At 41.3% G+C, this 21,583-nt stretch overlaps 2 protein-coding genes across 5 annotated transcripts in view; both read right to left on the reverse strand.

Moving 5' to 3' along the window:
• Positions 1 to 1,341: 1,341 nt before the first annotated feature.
• Positions 1,342 to 21,583, reverse strand: part of LOC140946589 (tetratricopeptide repeat protein 4-like) — a 38,409-nt gene continuing 18,167 nt past the window's right edge. For 3 of the 4 annotated variants that reach the window (XM_073395724.1, XM_073395710.1, XM_073395719.1), the window contains exons 4-7: positions 15,044 to 15,205; positions 13,951 to 14,028; positions 12,400 to 12,467; positions 1,344 to 2,290 (exon numbers count right to left, since the gene is read on the reverse strand). In XM_073395724.1, coding sequence (XP_073251825.1) covers positions 2,183 to 2,290; positions 12,400 to 12,467; positions 13,951 to 14,028; positions 15,044 to 15,205 — 416 coding nt within the window. In that variant the 3' untranslated portion in view covers positions 1,344 to 2,182. Of the gene's footprint in view, positions 2,291 to 12,399; positions 12,468 to 13,950; positions 14,029 to 15,043; positions 15,206 to 21,583 lie in introns of all 4 variants that reach the window. The other variant, XM_073395728.1, reaches the window with a different exon arrangement.
• On the reverse strand, positions 2,229 to 4,645 carry LOC140946580 (tetratricopeptide repeat protein 28-like). The gene is made up of 2 exons (XM_073395704.1): positions 3,853 to 4,645; positions 2,229 to 2,475 (listed from the first exon to the last, which is right to left on the reverse strand). Exon 1 carries the CDS (start codon positions 4,512 to 4,514, stop codon positions 3,870 to 3,872), a length of 645 nt encoding a protein of 214 aa, XP_073251805.1. The 5' UTR covers positions 4,515 to 4,645; the 3' UTR covers positions 2,229 to 2,475; positions 3,853 to 3,869.

Below are 21,583 nucleotides of genomic sequence, written 5' to 3' on the forward strand. Positions count from 1 at the left end.
TAGGACGAATGAAGGAAAGTGTGCACAAGGTTTAACCACGGTGGATCCGCCCTGGTTAAACATCTGGTTACCCAACGGAATGAACACCATTTTGTACAGGTACCCTAGGCACTAGTGGTCGGTACCAATCGTGAATTGAGCCTTGGTGGCTGGTAAACAGAAAGAAGTATCAAAGGGAGATAAAGCACTAATACGAGAAAATTTATTTTCTTTGTTAAGATTGGTTTCCATGTAATCGCTCAGATCGCTGACATTTTTACAGTGATCGTACAATCATGTAACCTCCCACGCAGACATCCTTAGGGGAGGAACATGTGTCGAAATCCTAAGGATGTTTGCATAGAAGGCCATCGCTTTCATGTATGTGGATACCAAGTTTGAGATAGAGTGGAAATCTATTTCAACGATCGTTGTGATTTCTATGGGGGTACGATCGCTAAAGAGTTGTTTTATAATGGTCGTTGCGTTGGCTGAAATTTTTGAAGTAATCGCAGCGATCATGTGGAAAACACATGTGCAGTAGATACTCTGGAAATACTTTGTTTTACTTGTTGATTGTTACTATGTCACTGTGTATCTTTTGTCTTACTGCCGAAAATAAATGATATCATTCCATAGCGTTTGGCTAAGATGTGTTAATAAGGCCATGTTCACACTATCCCGGATAGCTTTTGCGCAGGCGCTAAAACCATACCGTACAGGGCTTCTCTTCACACATAAGAACCGTGATTTCGGTGCGATTTCTGTAACGGAGAGAAGCTGCGTCGCGCAGATCACTGAAGTAGAGAGTCGCAAATCGGAAAGGCATTCACACTATTGCTGGTTTGCACGTGACGTCACGGCGGCCATGTTGGTGGTCAAGGACAAGAGCATTTCTCTCTTCTGGGAACTAAACCTTATTTTCATTTAAATTCTTCGAGAAAAAATTCTATTGTATTGACCACCAACATGGCCGCCTTGTCACGTGGTTGCAAACCAAGAATTGCTGGTTTGCACGTGACGTCACGGCGGCCATGTCAGATGACAAGAATAAAAGCATTTCTCTCCTCTGGGAACTCTACTCTATTTTCATGTAAATTCTTCAAAAAATTCTATTGTATATTTGTCATCCAACATGGCCGCCTTGTCACGTGGTAGCATACCAAGAATACCGGATAGTCGTGTCAGTACCCAAAGCTATCTGGTATCTGAGTGTGATCATAGCCAAGTTTGTCTCCGAAAGTAATAGTCATTCGTGCAGTTATTCTCCTACGGCGCACAATCAGCTGAATGTATCAAATTTAACTGGCTGTTTAAACACTCAAACGTAAAAATGGAGGCACTAATAATGTATATTATATTAGTTTTAACCACTTCGCCGTTAGCTCTCATTGTGAACAATCAAATTTAATTTGTAAATATGATGAAGGACAATAAAGATCAAATGTATTCTAAACAAAAAACGTGACTGAAAACTTGTTTCGCACTAACAGCGCAGGGGAGCTCTTGAGTAAAACTGTTGAACATATTTACGCAAGGTGAAAGACTGGATCGAGTGAAGATGTTATTTTACGTACGCGTAGAGTAAGCGCGCATTGAAAAAAAAATTGGGATGCGAATTAAACTTTTAGGGGATATGAAAATGCTAGGTTAAGCCATACCCGTAAAACGACTTGTTTCCCGTCGGTCTAGTTTTTGTAAACGTCGGTTGGTGAAAAAGTGAAGAAGCAAAGGGCGCTTTCCTTTCCACCAAAACTTCCGATCTTTTGGAAACGGTGACAATTTGAACGGAAATCTCGGGGGAAAGTTCGAGATTGTTGAATTTAAAGAAATACGAACTCTTCCACGCAAGAAAACTTCGTGGTAAAAGTTTTTAAAAATTTGGCTATACCTCGCAAGGTTGTCCTCTCTTTCGAAATTTTGTTCCACTGGCTATAATTGGTAGTTGCTGGAAATTGGAAAGCGCCCGAAAAGATAGTGACAGAAGCCTTTACTGGGTAGTTTCTGCAAAAAACTGCGAAATGTGGTGTTCATTCGGTTAATACGTAAACCAATCTTAAGAAAACAAAATTCTACAGAGACCGTTTGCTGGTGGTAAAGATATAAGGAAAAATTATTGTTCACTTAAAAGAAAAAGTAAGTTGTGATCTTTTCCTCTACCCTCGGTTGCGTATAACTCTACGAAAAACGCTTATAATCTATTCTATTTTACTAAACTCAAGCTGTTGCAGTAATTTTCGTTCATGCTAATAGTTGCAAATGTTGCCAATCTTGTGCTTGCGCCGAAATACTTGCAGCCACCTTTGTTGACCTTCCAGTGTATGTGGTAGAACAAATGAGTCACAAGAAAATACACGGATCCAGGGACGTTATTTAATTAAAAACAACGTTCTTCCACTCCGTCCCCAATTGAAGCGCATTCGGCACTTCGCCGAAACCAGTGTTACAGTTGGCAAATAACTTGACCTCGTCCGTTCAACCAACAAGGCCTTTTCTCTAAAAAGAAGAAGAATCCACATGTATTGCTTAAAGACTGGCCGAAAAAAGTCAAGTAAGTTTGTTGAGTTCCCATTACAGAGGAGTCTATATCATAGAGGTAGTATCAGGAAGGTGTTCCACTCCTTTCGCGGGTTAGAATGAACTCAGAAAAATTGGCCTGCTTCCAATGTATGGGTCTTCATAGCTCAGTTGGTAAAGCACTTCAGCGCTAACGCCGAGGCCATGGGTTCGAATCCCGTTGAAGCCCCGTTAAATTTGTATTCCAAGAGCTCATATCATCTTTATCCCAGGTAGGGATCTATAGAGTTCACTATCTTTGGGACCCAGAAAACTGCCCGTAAAAAGAAAAGATTTTTTTGCGGAAAGGGAGGTTCGACTGTACTGAGCACGAAGGCCAAGGATTCGTTACGTCAGGGACACTGATGTAAGTTAGTTCTACGACAACGTTCACGTTTTGCAAAACCGTTTAAACAGCAAAGGCTCTTGAATTCTCACGCGGGCAAACTTTTTTGTGGTATTTTCATGATTAATTTCTAGATGTGTGGTTTTTAACAATGTCGCGAAGATATCGAATCATTGATTTTTATCAGTTACATTGCAAGCAGTCTTCAAAAAAGTGTGGAAAGTGCAAATGTATTTTCCAACACCGCGACCGGAGCCCCATACCTAGGAAAATCTGCTAATCTAGCCATCCGAGAAATTTCGGTAATCACGTGACCGTACGCCCGTCCGTCCGCAACACAGGAAACCAATGTGAAATCTACTAAATCTATTTAGTATATGCTTAAACAGTGGATAGTGTTTTTCGCGCGCTCTGATTGGCTACTCACTGATTCACCTCCAGTTCCTCCGAGCGAGCGACGCCAAACTCGCGTAAGTTGCGAGCAAAACGCCTTCCCGGTTTGCTGCCGTAACAAGCAAAGAAGTTTCACAACTAATCAAGCAAGCTGTTCCCGAAATACACGAAGAAGGTGACGAGGTTCGGTGTGGAAGTTTTAACAGGTAAAGCTTTGTCTTTTTGACTCGAATTTATCGATAAAACCAGTGAAAAAGTTTTTTGTTTACAAATGCAAATTAAGCTTAAGTCTTGCGTTACTTTATTTAGTTGACTTGTTCTTAAATAAGCTTAAAACTAAATTTAGTAATCTTTTTCTGCAGAATGATTTTAAATACAAACAGAATTCGCAACTCCTTTTGAAGAAATTTCCCGGCAAGAGCTAAACAAATGCCTTCCAAAAGTTTTATTTGTCGGCAAGAAAAAGCGACGTATTTGAGTTAAAAATCATCATTTTTGTGCACAATTATCTCACTGTTTTAGTATATACTAAAACAATTATTCACCTCCACTTCGGTGAATAATTGTTATATATTTACCTGTGCATTGAAAACAATTATTCGCTCCCACCAAACTCTAGTGTGACATCATCGCCAATAAGTACGAATGGTGCCCAGTGTTTGACATCGCTAAATTCTTCAGATTCTCTCATGCAGTTCATTGCTTGGTTCAGGGCTTTGCTGGCGCTTTTTCCTTCCACAAGATGCTGGTAGAAATTTTTCATGAACTCAAGGGTGGCCTTGTCGTCAATCGCCCACAGGGATACCAGGACAGAACGAGCACCGGCACCCAAAAATGCCCGTGCTATGCCAACTACACCCTCGGCTTTGATTTTACCATGAGCACTATGACAGCAGCTAAGTACGACCAGTCTGGCTCGAATCTTTGCTCGCAGTACATCTTTCATAGTCATGATGAAATCCGTCTCACCCGGGTTTGGCGCTAACGCAATTTCGCCAGTTTCCATACTACCATGTGCGGCGATGTGCACCACAGCAACTGAAGCGATTCTTTGTAACACCTCATCCTTTGTAGCCTGTCTTCCAATGAGAGGGGTACTGCCCAGCAATCTTCCAATCATCTCTACTTCCTCTCTGGCAAATGGCAACGGGGGTAGCTTGTTCACATCTTGCACCCACGGATCACCCACGAGTAGCGCACCAGACTTGCAGTGGTAGTCTTCTGGACAATCTTTGATCATTTTCACACTGGTCAGTGATGGAATCACGCGAATGTTGTATGATTCACAAAGGTATTTGGAATTCGGGGCTTTGAAAGCAGCAAAAGGAGCCAAGCACAGAGAACCTTCCGGGACAAATACGAGCTCACTGCAAACAAACAGGTCTATAATGGGAGCAATTATTGTGTCGTACAATATACTAAGGGCACTTTTCTCAGTGATGAAGGACTGGGTTTCGCGATCATCATGAGGGGAACTCTTAACCACCAGCCTTTTAAACCTCTTCTCATTAAGTGAGCGATCTTCGCAGTTAACATCATCTGTTGCGCCAATTTCCTGACCAGCAACCAGCACAAGAGATTGAAAGAAAGTACTGATTTCATTCGAAGAATCGACATCTTTTCTTCGTAATTCAACAACCTTTCCATCCTGGCAAACCCAAAAAATCAATTCAGTCCTTCCAATTGCTATGAAAATTGTCATATTTGAAGAAAGGTCGTTCAACAGTTCTTGAATGTCTTCGCTTTCTTTGCCTGGTTCGGAATCAGTCGTCTCAAAGAAATAATTTAGTGCCATAAGGTCCTTTAATCCTTGTGCACGACCTTGTTCCGCAGTAATCAGAGCGTCCATAACCTTGCCTTCCTTTAACAGCAAACCCCACAATTTAGTGTACGTTTCTTGATACGTATCACGTAAACTCAACTTCCAGTCGTCGTTATGCTTAAGACGATCCCTGAGATTATTCAACAAAGTTACACTAAGCTGGTAATATTTCAGAGCCTCCTGAAATTTACCTAGAGATTCAAATAAGGTACCGAGATTACCGTACGCTATTCCTTCCCCCGGTCTATCACCAGATGTTATTGCAATTTCCAAGTGACGTTCAGCACAGTCTTTGGCAGTTTTAAAATCTCCTAGCCTGTGATAGGTTCTGCCGATATTGCAGTACGCCGATCCTTCTCCGAAACTGTCTCCCAATTGTTGAAAAGCTTTCAGACAAAGTTCATTGTATTCTATGGCTGTTTTAAAGTCTCCAAGACTGAAATAGACGTTGCCAAGATTGCCATACGCGTCAGCCTCTCCCTTTTTGTCGGTTAATTCTTTCGTAGCTTTCAGGTGCAACTTATGGTAGTGGAGAGATTTTTCAACATCTCCCAGACTGTGATAGGCAATGCCGAGATTTCCATACGCTATTACTTCTGCGGACCTCTCGCCTAATGCTTTGGCACTTTCTAAGTGAAGTTCATGGTAGTCTATGGCTGTTATGAAATCTCCCAGGCTTTGATAGGTATTACCGAGATTTCCGTGCGCTGCTCCTACACCTGACCTGTCACCTAGTTCTTTCGCAATTTTCAGGTAAAGTTTATTGTAATCTATGGCAGCTTTAAAATCTCCTAGTCTGAGGTAATCGCAGCCTAGATTACCAGAAGCCAAACCTTCTCCCTTTTTGTCTCCTAACTCTTTGGCATTTTCCAGGTGACGTTTATGGTATTCTATAGCTATTTCGAAATTCCCCATTCTGTGATGGAGGGTGCCGAGCTGACCATACACTTTTCCTTCTTTAGATCTGTCACCCAGTTCTTTCACAATTTTAAGGTTCAGTTTATTGTAAACCATGGCACTTTTATAGTCTCCAGAACTTTGATAGACGTTGCCAAGATTGCCATACGCGTTACATTCTCCTGATTTGTCGCCCAGCTCTTTCGAAATTACAAGACTCTGTTCAAGGTAATCTATAGCTGTTTGAAAATGCCCCAAGCTTTTATAGACGGTTCCCAGATCACAATAGATCTTTCCTTCACTTAGTCGTTCACTTAATTCCTTTGCAATTTTTAAGCCACTTTCATAGTAATCTATGGCTTTTTTATAATCTCCCAGACTCTGATAAGCGTTTCCCAGATTCACGTACGCTGCTCCTTCACTGGACTTGTCACACAGTTGTCTTGCAATTTTTAGTTTACTTTCAGTGTATTCTATGGCTGTTTTAAAATTTCCTAAACTGAGACGGTCCCCGCCAAGGTTTCCAAACGCGATTCCTTCGTCTGGTCTATCACCCAATTCTTCCGCGATTTCCAGGTGGCGTTTATGGTAATCTAAAGCTGTTTTAAAATCTCCTAGTCTGTGATGGACGTTGCCGAGATTGCAATAAGCCTTTCCCTCTCTTGACCTGTCACCTAATTCTTGCATAATCTTCAAATTATTTTTATGGTACAATAAAGCTGTTTTGTAATTTCCAACACTGGTATGGACGTTGCCAAGATTGCCATACGCGTTACCTTCTCCTGATTTGTCGCCCAGCTCTTTCGAAATTACAAGACTCTGTTCAAGGTAATCTATAGCTGTTTGAAAATGCCCCAAGCTTTTATAGACGGTTCCCAGATCACAATAGATCTTTCCTTCACTTAGTCTTTCACTTAATTCCTTTGCAATTTTTAAGCCACTTTCATAGTAATCTGTGGCTTTTTTATAATCTCCCAGACTCTGATAAGCGTTTCCCAGATTCACGTACGCTGCTCCTTCACTGGACTTGTCACACAGTTGTCTTGCAATTTTTAGTTTACTTTCAGTGTATTCTATGGCTGTTTTAAAATTTCCTAGACTGAGATGGTCCCCGCCAAGGTTTCCAAACGCGATTCCTTCGTCTGGACTATCACCCAATTCTTCCGCAATTTCCAGGTGGCGTTTATGGTAATCTAAAGCTGTTTTAAAATCTCCTAGTCTGTGATGGACGTTGCCGAGATTGCAATAAGCCTTTCCCTCTCTTGACCTGTCACCTAATTCTTGCATAATCTTCAAATTATTTTTATGGCACAATAAAGCTGTTTTGTAATTTCCGACACTGGTATGGACGTTGCCAAGATTTCCATATGCGTTTCCTTCTTCAGACGTATTGCCCAATTCTTTGGAGATTTTGATGTGACGTTCATGGTAGTTTATGGCTGTTTCAAACTTTCCCAGACTGTGATGGGCGATACCTAAGTTTCCAAACGCTGTTCCTTCTTCTGATCTGTCACCCAATTCTTTCGCAATTTCCAGGTGACGTTCATAGTAGTTTATAGCTGCATCAAGAGCTCCCAGACCGCTATAGGCCTTACCGAGATTTTCATACGCTTTTCCTTCTCCTGACCTGTCGTCCAATTCTATCGCAATTTTAAGGCGACATTTAGCGAGCTCTACGGCTGTTTTAAAATTTCCTGTACGGAGATGGTCGTTACTAAGATTACCACACGCTGATAATTCTTCTCGTTTATCATCTAGTTCTTTCGCAATTTTCAGCTGCCCTTCATGGTAGTCTATGGCCGCTGTAAAATTCCCCAGTCTATGATGTGCGTTGCCGAGACTGCAATACGCCTTTCCTTCTCCGGGCCTGTCCCCCAGTTCTTTAGAAATTTTCAGAAAACATTCATAGCAGATTATGGCTCTTTTAAAATCTCTTATACTAGAGTAGTTGTTGCCAAGATGCCCATACTCGAGCCCTTCTGCGGACCTGACACCCAATTCTTTTGCCACTCTTAAACAACATTCATGGTAGCGTATCGCTGCTACAAATTCTCCTAGCCTGTCATGAGCGACGCCAAGATTTCCATATGCTTCTCCTTCTGCAGCTTTGTTTCCTAATTCCTTGGCTACATTTAGGGACCGCTCAAAATATTCTATCGCTCTCTTGAAATCCCCCACTTGCTGATAAACGTGGCCAAGGTGATCGCATGCAGAATGCTCTGCAGCTCTGTTGCCAACTCGTTTCGCATTTTCAAGACAACCTTTAAAGTAGTCTATATCTTGTTTAACAGCTGGTTGCATGTCACTTGCAATGTAACTAGTGATCCCGTCTCTGTCCACTAGCGTCGCGCCGGTTTTTTTTAATTCCTGGAAAAAGTTGTAACAGAAATACCTTGTGGAAACCGCAGGGTATAGTACCTACGCTCAACTTGTTAACATATCGGGAATGGAACGAGTGAACGCAGAGAAAAGATGAGATTTCTGATAAAAAACAACGACTGTGTAAGAAAATGCGCAGGGAGTTTTCATGTAGTATTGTTACATAGCTGGAAATTTGTTCCCAACAGCACGCGCTCTCATTGGTTACTTCGAGTTCACATGACATCTAACCATGAAACTGTTCTACACCAAAATCAATAAGCGGGCAATATTGCAAAAATCTATGACGTCAAAGGGTAACAGTGCACTGTTACCCACGAATGATGACCGACGACCGCCGTTTCAGCGGGGTTTAATGAATTTCCAGTTGTATAACAAATCACTTGAAGACTGGTTCCTGGGAAAACAGTTAATTTTGTTTCCCTCGAATTTCCATGATTCTCGGGAAACAAAATTAACTGTTTCCCCCGGGACCAGTTATTATGGTGTTTATTATGTTGATAACAATTCAATAAAAAATACTTTGTTCATATTACTGGGTGGCAGGGTTTTCCGTGACGACTGATGGATCTCAAAGTATCAGCGTGATGCATGATCGGGCCCAAATTATCCGTGTGGGGCGTGATTAGGCATAGCAGGGTGGTACGTAAGTTTCCTTGTAGATTTCCGTGAGTGGTGAATATCATTTGAAACAAGAAACACAGACATTTAAAACAGATATTTATGACATCACTTTCTGTTCCTTTTCCTTGTTCCTCAACGTCTTATCTCCTGTCAAAATCGTATTATGACCTCTATTTTTTACTTTTAGATCAGTGAATACTGGTTAATATGGTTCATATTTGAACAACACCGGCTTTTGAACTGTTAAAGTCTTTTAATTAACCGTTATCGCGTTCCCACCGAAACCGGACGCTGAAAATAAATTTATTAGAGTTGTGTCATTCAATGTGTTGAGATATCACCATGTTATCTTACTGCAATTGCACCTCATTTAAATGATGCGTGAAGGCCTCAAAAACGTCAAAGTAATGCGTGATAGGTAAACCCCGCCCCCCCTCCGCCCCCCCCCCCCCCCCCCCCCCCCTTTGCCACCCTGTTATTAAATAACAAGGAGGTCGGCAATTTTCATGCACCACAAGTGCATTTACAATGGGTTCTGACTGGCTAACAAACAAAGACACCAACGACAGCCAACTCGATTAGAGCTGTCCCTTTAGCAACATATTGGCAGAAAATCTGGCACAAGACGCAGAGAAAAGTAGACAGGATTATCAGCAAACACCTATCAGTGACCTTAAGATACACCGTTTCAGCCTAAGAGTACGGGTAAGTGAATAAGTTTACCTCGTAGTTTTTTAAAAGGTAACCATAATTTCCTAGACCTGAGAATGGCGTAACTATTCTACCTGGTATCCTACTCGTTTTCTCCCGGGTAAGAGGCGATCTACCCGTATTTACGGCTGCAAGTACGGCTAATATACCCATACGTGTCCACGGAAACGGTGTACCTTTACACCTTGTATTAAACATAAGACAGTTAGTGAATCAATCCATTTTACTACGTCATCTAAGTTTATGCTCACCCTTACCTTTCTCTTTTGGTTATCTTGCAGTTTATTTTGTTCCTCTACAGACCTACTTCTTAACTCCAACAACTTCCGGTTACTGGAGTCGATCTTTGATGAGTTAAGTTGTTATAAATATCTAAAACAAATAAACATGCTAACTTTGATCTAATGTTGTTTGTCCTTCGTTGGCGTTTCTCAAGGTAAGTAGAACTAAGCAACCCCAAAATAATCAGAACAATGACAAATAAAGATCAATATCATTGTTGATAGAGGATAAAACGAATAGGAATACATTTTAATCAAGAGAGGATAAAGGGGACAGAGAAGGCATCCCCCATACATACCCTATTCCATAGGTAATTCGTCTCGAGTTATTTTTAAGACCACAGATCCCAAGGGGGATTAGACAACAGCCAATCACATAGAGTGAATGTGTTCCGCGTGGATGACCCACGCTCAGAGCCACGCGTCCTTCACGAATTGACGCAGAACAAAATGGCGGAGAGCGATGTTGCTTTTGCTATTCGTTTTGTCGACGAAAACGACTGCAGAGAGATTTCTGCTAAAGCAGTGTCAGCGAAACGGAAATTAAAAAAGAATCGCTCTTCCTCTTCTTGTATAGAGCTAACAGTACAGCAGGGAAATCCTTAACACACTGAATATTCTCTCAGGATCATTTATAATTTACAGTTTGAAGAGAGCAATTTCTGGTTTGATATTTATTCTTTTATTAGTCATTTATTATTTAACAAAAATGAAACTTGGCGTCCTACTTGCTTTATTGTACAAACGACCGGTTTCAATAGACCGGCGAAATTTCTCATTTTATTAAGGCACTGAGGTTACGACAACTTCGAGTTAAACTGATTTCACGGGTTTTCAAAGAGTCCAGCGATTCCCTTTTCCCAGGTGAGCGCCGATTCATTTCTCTTCAATATTAGGGAACTTAAGATTGAGACGCTTTCGGGGCGACGGCAACTTCAACCGGACGTGACATCATCACTTGTTGGATATTGCGCATGCTCTTGCTCACCACCTCGCCGCCGTGGTTTACCGTCGTGGTCCCGTCGGCGACGTGAAACTGGTCTGTTTGGCGTTGCGGCGAAAACGTGAGTATTTAACTTTCATTTCAATCCGGTTTGTTGCGTTTAGCAACCAAAATTTTGCAGATTATCGTTCTTAAATTGTCCTTGTTTTTTTTGAGGCGCATTCCAAGCTCGATTTCCAAGCCTTGTTATCTAAACTTACATCTTTGAATGTTTCTATGTTTTCATGTCACAGGGTCAAGATCCAACTTGGCAAACAGCCAACCGTAAGTGAGCTTGACATGGACAAAATTGTCCCACGAGCCAAATAAAAGTATCCAGACAAAAAATATGAACTCCAATATTTTAATTGTGTGTTTTTAGTTCACTCTTTTCGTTAGAGTATCGTATAAATGAAACGCATTGAAAATTATATAGAATAGTAGGTAATACCATGTACTAACGTGGAAATAAAGTTGTTGTCGTTGTTGCATGCAAGTATTTCCCGGGAATTATTTATACCAAACTAAGAATACGGTTCCTTGGTAGCATTTTAATGTTCCTGGAATTTGCAAGGCTTCGGCAAGCCTGTGGAGATCCTTTTTTTTTTTAACACGAAATTCTGCCTTGCACTCAGCTTCATCCCGCACGTTTTTTAGCGTGAACGGATCGTAACTGTCCCAAGGAAAATCGGGATTTTTGGACTCATAATTTTCCCACAAAACGAGAAACTCTTCATCCGATACATGTTGTCTGCATAGCAAATATTTATTCTCTTAATTCTTTATGTGAAGCCATATTTTCCTCTCCGGTATTCTTCTAAGGCGCCGTCCTTCTGAGTTCACTGCCATCTTAATGTTCGAATTTTGACGGGAAGCGACGGCTGCCTCAGTTCGAGGCTTTCTCTGCCAGTCCGGTCGCCGTCGCCCCGAAAACGTCTCTATCTTAAGTTCCCTATTCAGGGATGCTCTCGATCTCTTTACGCTTTCATTGCCTTTCGCCGACATGTTTTGCACGGCGTTTAGTTATGCGAAACCTCCACGAAACATCCACGCAGCGCGCGTGGTAACTTTATCCCGATTCTAAAAATAACTCGAGACGAATTACCTATGGAATAGGGTGTGTATGGGCGATGCCTTCTCTGTCCCCTTTATCCTCTCTTGATTTTAATGTATAGATCAAGCCAAAGCCAAAAGCAAGGCTCTCGTGGGATTTCGAAAGAAACGTCTTTTCGAAAGAAATTTAACTTTTGTCGCCTGAGAAAACTGTGTTGAAAGTAGAAGGGCTGTTTTCTCATGTGTTCAGTAGACTCAGTGACTACACTGATTATTGAACTTCTGAGACGACAAGTGCTAGTAATAGCAGATTGGACGGTAGTTAAATAGGAAAAGTAATAAACGATAAAAAATCAACAATTCAAGTTAAGGATACTGCTAATCCTTTGTTACACCACTTGATGGCTTCGTCAAATCGACTCAGCTGAACGCAGGTACTTGCTCCTACAAAGGAACCAAAAAAATAACACAGTCATCAAACAATTAAACTTAAGAAAAGGCTAATCATGTCAACATAACTTTCTGTGTCTTCGGTCAATTTTAGGTCGAGTTCACACGAATCCGGATATCTTTTGAAACCGCATATTTTTGTAGCCAGATATCGTCTAGACAGAGCCTTAAACCAATCTGGTTTAGTAATTCGTGCACAAATTATGCGCTTTCAAAATGTCTGGATTCGCGTGGAAGAGGCCTTAATCTTAGTTTTTGCTTTACAGCGATTTTCGTATGTCCTTGGAAAATGGTTTCGGTAAGTGTTCGTTACTTGTTTTATCAGCCAACAAAGGTACGGAAAACCGGGCAACAAAAAACGTGCAACGTGTTGCGCGTTTTACCTCCCATATCAAACCTGTCTCGCAACAAATTAGGTTGTTAACAGGTTTGGACATGGGTGGTAAAACGTGCAACATCGCTATTCAAATCGTTTTGCAGCAATGTTGCAAAACAAACTGCACGTTTTTTGTTGCCCGTTTTTCCGTACCTTAAATGAAAAGATCAAAGCATGGCCTCTTCGTTTTCCCGCCAAAGAAAACCCTAATGTGGAGAGGGCATTGTTCGATTGGCCAATCGTGTTGCAGTATGACGTTAAAGCGAAGTATCTGCTGATTTCTAGAAAGTTCTCGGGCTTGAAGTTTTTTCACCCGGGCGTTGGCTCAACCAACCAAAAACCACGCGCGCTTACATCCGTTCGATAAACCAATCAAATCGCTCTATTTCCATTCGTTTGTTGTTCTGTTTTGTTCGCGCGTTTTTATTTCAGGGTCATATGAAAATCGCTCTAATCATGTATTTCAGCCAAAAAATGATTTTAAAACTAGGGGAAAAAACTGACGATAAACAGGAACAATAAATTCACTCAATGCCTATCGTTCTTTAATTCCGTGGTTACCCAAATGATATCGGTTAAAAGACAAATGTTGTTCAAGATTCTCGCAAACCAGTTTCGATCTATTTACGATATTTTTTCTTCTGATTATCTCGAGATGTTCGCCGGCAGAAGTTTCGTTTTCTTTTATGTAGGTCTTTTCACATACATTTCAAGTTTTATAATAGACAACATCTGCAGCAGTGGTGGCGGTGACGGACCGTTCGCGTCTCGACGGAATTTTGTATACGTTATAAATAATATTACTTGCTTAGCTGAAGTTACTAGCTTCACCGTCATGTGTGCAATCATTTGAAAGTTCCAGTGTGATCATCAAATTCTAAAGTGCTTATACCTAGAAAGTTGTGGACGCTTTGTTATGTTTAACTGAAATAAAGGGTGGTTGCGAAAATATTCTGCTAGTTTCAAGATCACTTTGGAGTAGTGAAAATACTAAAACGTTTTGCAGGATACGTTTCCTGATTTCTTTATCAAAAAGGACTTCGCGTGCGACCTCAGCCAAACTTGGCCGCGCCCAGTTTAGTCCGAATCTTAAGAGCTCACCTCGGATAAAAACTTTTAAAAAGGATGGTTGTAAACCAGTAGCAATTTCTGCATCATTCAGTGTTTCAGTGTAATTACCTGGAAAAGAAAAAGACAATTTACATTCCAGAAAAAAGAGAGCAAGGCATCCGAGTGTGGAATACATGTTTTAGAACTATTCCACCTGTTTGTTGCATCATTAGGGAGCTTACCTTATTATAGGAAATTAACGCTCCATGAAATTAACACGAATCGTCAAAAATTCGCGTTAATTTAAGTCGCGTTAATTTTGTTGAGCGTTAATTTCCGCGACGTTAATTAAGTGCAGCGTTAATTTCCGCGCTCTTAATTTCCACTATTTTAACCCCAATTTTAGAACCTGTCCAGAAATTCCTGACACCTAAAAAACATTAACTACAAGCTTTCTTTCTTTCCATTTACCCTTTATTTTTCATCTTTCACAAAAGCTAAGGAGAAGGTTTACAATATTTCAAGTTCATGATCATCGTTGTCACTGTCAGAAGTGAGGTCAATATCTTCTCCTTTGATTTCGGCTAAGATAGATTTCTAATCGTCAACATAGTCTCTCTCGACAGAATATGAGAATCGCGTTAATTTCCTTTATTATGAAATTCTACCTCCTCTTTCGCGTTAATTTTCTTTATTCGAAAGTCGTTTTCCATTAAATTCGGGTTAATTTACGGGTTTTTCGGGTTAAGTTGCGTTAATTTCCAATACTTAAATTTTCATGGAGCGTTAATTTCCTATAATAAGGTAATTTGAGTGACGCATGTCAACCGGAAGTGGTCTTTTTTCATTTTTAAACGGGGTTTTGCCCAAATGTTTGGACAGATCGTCTCTATAACAGTAAAGACACTTAGAAATACAAATTTGGCAGCGTCAAGGTGCTTTAAAATGAAAGAGACCTCATTTCCGGTTGACGTGCGGCGCCTTAGAAGTGTCAAGCACAAACGATATAGCAACCTCGTTCCCAGGGTTCTCTCCTACCCGCCCTACGGAGCGAGAGGAAGAGAGACCCGTCTCTCTCTCTCTCGCTCCATAGGGCGGGTAGGAGAGAACCCTGGGAACGAGATTGACGATATAGAACTCTTACCCAAACTATAATGTGCCGCAGATCTGTTGCTGTACAGTTTGGCATTCAGCTCTTTATTCTTGCAGTTCACTTTTATTCCTTCCGTGTAGAAGTAAATGGCGTTGTTAAAATCTCCTTTTCTGTATTCGTTATTTCCTTCGTCTTTGTAAACCTCTGCAATTGCTACAGAGCAGCAAATCATGATACTTTTAGTGTATTCATAAATATTATCTCTTTCGTTTTGTCATCGCAGTTTTTTTCAGCAAAGCGTTTCTACTTATCAATTATTCCACGAGTGCACGTTGGATATGAGTTGGCTATAATCACATCATATCCAACAAGCGCGAGTGGAATAATTGTCTTATTAAAAACGGTCACAAAATATCGAGAATTCTTCTCGATTTAATTTGTAAAAACAACCGGTTTTCAGCTTGTTTTCAATTTTGAGCAGACACGTAGAGTTACCATATTTGACATATTTGGAGAGCACGGTATAATGGCTCATACACCATGATGGCTAAGCCAATCAGAGCTCTGGAATTGCATTATCTATTATATGTAATACAGATTTAGTTTTAACTAAAATAAAATAGAGGACCAAAACTAAGGCTAAGTTCACATGGCACCCGGACAAATTTCGACTGGCTGAAAAATTTGACTGGACACTTCGTTCACACGGAAAGTTCAATATTTTCGCTCTTGTGAGAGGGAACTTTGAATGGCTAAAAGTGAACGCAACACCTTTTAACCCACGAATTTTCAACTGGTCGAAAATTCGTCCGGCTCCGTGTGAACGCAGCCTAAGAACTAACTCGTCCCCAGTCGTCTCTCATCATTGGTATTTGGCGTGGAAGACTAGAACGGGATCTTTAACGAAGGAGATGACGCATCCCCAAGCACTTCCTTAGTAAATAATAGGCTGATTTAGCAACAGGACGGGAAGGTCAGTTGACGACGGGAAAGCGCGCGGAAAGGACTAAACACGACTTCCGGTGCCCAATTTACCGCTCTGCCATTGGTCAAGCCAGTTGTTTAATTTGCGCGCGCCGTCGTCAACTGACGTTCCCGTTCTGTTGCTAAATCAGCTTATAGTGAACTTAAGCAACAGGAAGGGAGAAGAAAGAAGACGGCAAACCTTGTGTGATAAGCGTGACAATAATTTTGTTTGAAATAACCTTTCGCCAAACTTCACTCTCCCTTAAACACAACTTTTTGTAAAGACCAGAAAACATTAACGTTTGGTGAATATCACGACAAAACACGCAGTTGATAGCCCTGTCACGTTTGTCACGCACAAGCGTTTTGCCGTCCTCTTCTTCCTGCCGTCCTGTTGCGTTAACTCACTAATTAATGAGTAGAGACAACTTGGAGACGACTGGGAACGAGTCAGGCCTAAGGAAGCGAAACCCTGTGCCGACGTGTTTTGGAAGTTACTTTTGTACATCCGGGGTACAAGTTTTCAGCATTAAGCCAAGGTTCCGTCAATTGATTTGCTATCTGATGCTTGACAGTTCTGAGATGCTGATTGCGCGTGACTGATCTTTGGAATTGGCCAATGAGATGAGCGTATATAGCTATTTTGAGAAAGGTCAGAAAAAAGCGTGCGCAAAAGCCCACGCGACAACCCCCGAAAGGTATTGTTGGTAGTTTAAAGCTCCTTAATTCAGCATTTCAGGTAGCCTGCGTTGCAGCCGGCCCACGCACTCGTCAAAACCATTTGTATACAGTCAACTCTCCCCAAGATCTTTGCGACCGGCACTAAGTATCCGTCTTAGAGAGATGTCCGTCTTATAAAGAGTCAAATAAAGGAAATAAGCAAAGGCAGGAACCAGCTCAAGGTGTCCGTTTTACAGAGGTGTTCGTCTTATAGAGGTGTCCGTTAAGAGAGAGTCGACTGTAGTCCGTCTGTAGAAAAGGTGTAGAGCGTCTGCGACGCAGGCAACATTTCAGGAAACTCTGAAAAACTGGCACGAAACACCTTGACTATATGTTTGCAAGTGTTACAAGAAGACAACAAAAATTTGGTTCGAGGACTGTGGTATAAGAAACTTACCCAAGAAATTTCTCTCATATAAGATTGTTTAAATGCAAAAAAAAAAGGTCATCGCAGTATAAGAAGAAAGCCTGAAAAAATTCAGGCTTGCCAGGATTCCAACCCTGACCAGCTCTGCGGTACCGGTGCAGCGCTCAAACTAACTGAGCTAGCTAGAGAGCCGAGAGGGAGTTGGTCATTAACTTGCTCCTAGTATACCCGGAGAAGGAAGATCAAATGTTTTCGCCACCGCATGAGGCCACGTCCTCAGGAATACGGATACGCTGAAACCGCATACTTGATATTTGCGTCAAAACAAATTCGGTGTGGTGTATTCAGTTTGAATCCACTCGTCCAAACGAATACGCAACTCCCGTTTAGGGACTGTGCAATAACTATACCTGGAGGGGAGGTTGGAAAATTTAGTGGGGGGGGGGGGGGGGGGGGGGCATGGGAGAAAATGACAACAAGAGAGAGGGGGGGGTTGGATGTAAAACTTAGTACATACAGGGGGGGGCATTACTTTTTCATTCGTTTTTGCAAACTGGAAAAGTAGTGGAAGAGTTATTAGAGTTCAAATATAAATCAGTACTAACATTGGAATAAAACTGACAAATTTATCAACTCTAAGGTGTTCTGATCTATGAACTGTTGTTTTCCTATCTGCCATGCAGTAGGAGAGGAATGCCTCTATTATATATGTTAAAACAGTGCTACTTTATTTGCACTAACATTTAATAAAACATGAAACTTTAATTAAAAGTTGCAAAAGTAGAACTATAAATGTTATTCAATGAAAAAGAAAGATGCCAATGTTAGCACTAGCAGAATGAAAAACCCAACTGTTGAAATTTTAATAGCAGTACAAATTTAAAGTATGCTAAATAAAACACAGTATGATTAAATTGAGCTTCAAATTAAATTGAGCTTCTCACCCACGAGCGCGGGAACCTTAGTGCCACAGATGCTGTAGAAGATGAGGAATCTCCCAATTCATATTCATGCGAACGCGACGCAAGCGCAGAGTCCGGTGATTCTGATGACTCTTCAAATGTCTCTTAGACATACTTCGAAGAGTCATTTGAAGTGATGTTTGTACCGGAGGAAGAAATCCAACAAGAAAACTAGGTATGAGGGAATCAATGGGAGGAGACTTTTTTCAAGGAGGGGGAAGGGGAGTTAGCCTTAAAATTATCATTATGTGACGGGTGGTTAAAATTAATTTTTGCTTAATGAGAAGGGGGGGGGGGGGTATGACTTAGTTTTGGGGCATATTTCACCCATGTCCCCCACCCCCCCCCCCCCCTTCAAGGTAATTATTGCACAGTCCCTTACATTATCTAATTACTAGCTAGAGGGCATGCGCAAACCGAGCCCACGATGTGATTTCGCGGCATTTTTGAATGTCGTTTTTTTTTAGCGGCTATATCGAGGACAATAGCCAAGTCTGCCTGTACGCTGTCCCACCAGGCACTGGTGTGCGCTGGACGAAACGAAAATCGTTTTTGACGAGCGAAGTTAAGAAGAAGGCGTTTTGCACGCCTTCGTCTGGAGCTAACAGATTCCACAATCTGGATATGATTACGTCTTCTTTTGAAATGGCTAATTGTTGTTGTCAAAATAACAAGACTGGTTCCAGCGCATTCAATAAGACTGGCGATAGGAGCTAGCGAAGTTGCAAAAGGAACATTGTTTTCTACCATTTTGAACTTTAAAGTTTTTATGTAAGTCTGGACCGTAGTTTAAGACGTAGTTGATTTCAAAAATATCCGTTACACGAATTCACTAAACCCTTCGGATTCAAAATATTCCGCTCTAGAGAGCGATTTCAAGTAGCATGCGGTTTCAATGTGCGGATTCACTGGTTTCCTGTGGGCGGAGGGCCGATTCGTACAACAAAAGTATGCGCTTTCAAAAGTACCAAGTTGCGTCTTAAATGCAATAATTTTGTTTGCATTTATTTCTTCATTCCTCGGTTCCAATATGAGAAATTCATATATTTTCCATTTCATAAGATTGTTTACCAGTGAAATAATTCAGTGCAAAGTTGTTTGCCAAACATTTACAAAAATAAGTATAGAACACACGTGTTGCACGTGAAATCTTGAGAATGTATCAGCTCAGACTCGTACCCAGTCCCCACTTCTCGTTTTTCTTTCGATTCTTCCCGCGAACTCACTCCTTCCCATTAATCACACTGCGAATACAAAGAAGAGTAGAAGTCTGGCTGTTTGAGCGCTCAGTTCGATACCGTCTATTATTCGCTGCTCAACCATCGTCTTAATTTCAAATTCAAGAAAAACATTTATATGGCCGCTCCTTGTGAGTCGAGGTTAGATATCCGCTTTGCATTGCTTTATGTTGAAAAACCACATGGAACAAACAACGAGCCGCATACAACCTCGGTAAATGGCCATGAACTCAGCACAGGTTACAAGGGAAAAGCAACAACAAACCTAAGCTGAGGTCAGTGAAGTTTCTTTGACATTTATCCTTAGCTTTAAACATTTGACAGTTATAGTGTATTCCACAAAGCATAAAAAGTTAAATACAATCGTTCATAACATGCAAAACAGTATCAAAACATGTGATAATTTATGCACCGAGCTTGGCAGACGTGTGTTTCAGGCCCCGTTCACACAATTCGGGATATTTTTTAAAACTGCATACTTCTCAGCACCCGGATATCGTGTGCAGAGTTAAACCACTCTGAAGAGCATTTTCAAAAAGAGGTAGTTTGGGTCTGCAGATTGGCTGGTTTCAAAAGGACGGGAGGTTGATTCGTATAAAAAATATGCGTTTTATAATATATCCAGATTCTTTTGGGCCGCCCCCCAATGCTGCATATCGACCGTGCGACAATTACTAATTACATGGCTTCATATGAAAGGAGCAATTAACCCGATATTGGTCTTAAATATCTCTTCGGTAGGACACCGAAACTAAAATTTTCATCAGAACAGAACCCTGAATGGAGATTTGCTCTCTTAGTTCAGTCAAGAGCCATAATGGAACAGAGACAGAAACGCCTAGTCTAGCCCTTGAGATAGGTGAATTTCACCAACGAGAAGAGCCATAATGGCTCTTGGTTCAGCCCATTTATCTCGTACCCAGCTCTCACTCGATTTCTGATAAGTGAGATCTCCCTTCCCCTTGGCCGAGAGAGATCTTGATATGAGATTAGGAACGCCATCAAATCCTGCCCTTTTGATTTTGACTGCTGCTTTTTTTACTGCTCGGTTTAACGAGAATAAAATTGATTAAGGGCTCAAACTTGACAGGATGTGTTGCTTAAACTCAGGGTGTACATCTGAGTGGACACCTTCGGGACCTGCCCTGACTGTCCGTCTTAGATAGGTGCCCGGTTTATAGAGAGTCAAGGTAACGTGGCGTCTGTTTAACTTGTACAAAACAACTTAAACTGGAACATTGTAGCATCAAAGTCCAATCAAACGTTCATTCATAAAGCAAGTGTCACGGCTTTTTGGTCTGAAAGTGTAACAGTATATACTCTGCGAACTGGTCACACATGTCCAATACTCTCGACCAGATTCCAGTGGACAAAACCTGAAGTCCGACGGAGTCTAGTCGAAAAATAAAACCGGAAGTACAGTAGAGTCTACTTGAGTTACCGGAAGTTTAGTCATGAGTGAAACCGGAAGTGTAAACAATACTTAGAGAAGGGTTGGAAAGTCGTCCGATGGAGTCCATCGGATCCATTGGAAACACATCGATTCCGATGGAATCTCAGGAAGTCTAGTCGTGCCATGAGTCAAAACAAGCACACTGCACGTGTAACATAACTCGTTCTTTAAGCCCTAAGTCGAGAATGGCAAGCCTAACAGGCAACAGAACTCGTTATTAAAGCCATGAGTCGAAACAAGCACGGACGTCGGTACACATATGTCGTTCTTAAAGCGATGAGTCAAAACAAGCACGCTACACAAAAAATATAACTCGTTCTTAAAGCAATGAGCCGAAACGAGCACGCTACGCGAATGGCATAACTCGTTCTTAAAGCCAAGAGTCGAAACAAGCACGGTACCCACGTAACATAACTCGTTCTTTAAACCCTAAGTCCCCCGGGCCCTTATTCGAGACGGACTGGCACGCTTAAAGCCACGAGTCAAAACAAACACGGTAAAGCTATGAAACGGGGCAAAAGCCCCGCGAAACGAGGACAGTACACAAGTATATGCTTCGTTCTTTAATGGTAACTATAATATGAGCTACACTTGAGTAGAATTATTAAAAGAAACATACTGGTAGGGGCATAACATTGAAATTGACATTACATGGATACAAAATGTACTAACTTATTGAACTTTTACGCGCGCTCGCGTTTCGCTCGCTCTACTATCCCTGAGGAAAAATGGGGGACTACTCGTAGTCTACTTTGCATGTGAAAAGATCACCATTGCTATGGTACAATATGTGACCCTCTTTGGGAAAACGGACACTAACGCTTTTCCGTTAAACGGTCAAGAAAAACGGTTCTAAACAGATAGTAAACGGTTAACTCAAGCGTT

The sequence above is a fragment of the Porites lutea genome, chromosome 1, assembly GCF_958299795.1.
Source record: "Porites lutea chromosome 1, jaPorLute2.1, whole genome shotgun sequence".
Taxonomy (NCBI): Eukaryota; Metazoa; Cnidaria; class Anthozoa; order Scleractinia; family Poritidae; genus Porites; species Porites lutea.

What these genes read in the sequence shown, in the direction of transcription:
- LOC140946580 (XM_073395704.1), bottom strand. Translation starts at nt 4,514, where the DNA reads ATGATCAAAGATTGTCCAGAAGACTACCACTGCAAGTCTGGTGCGCTA.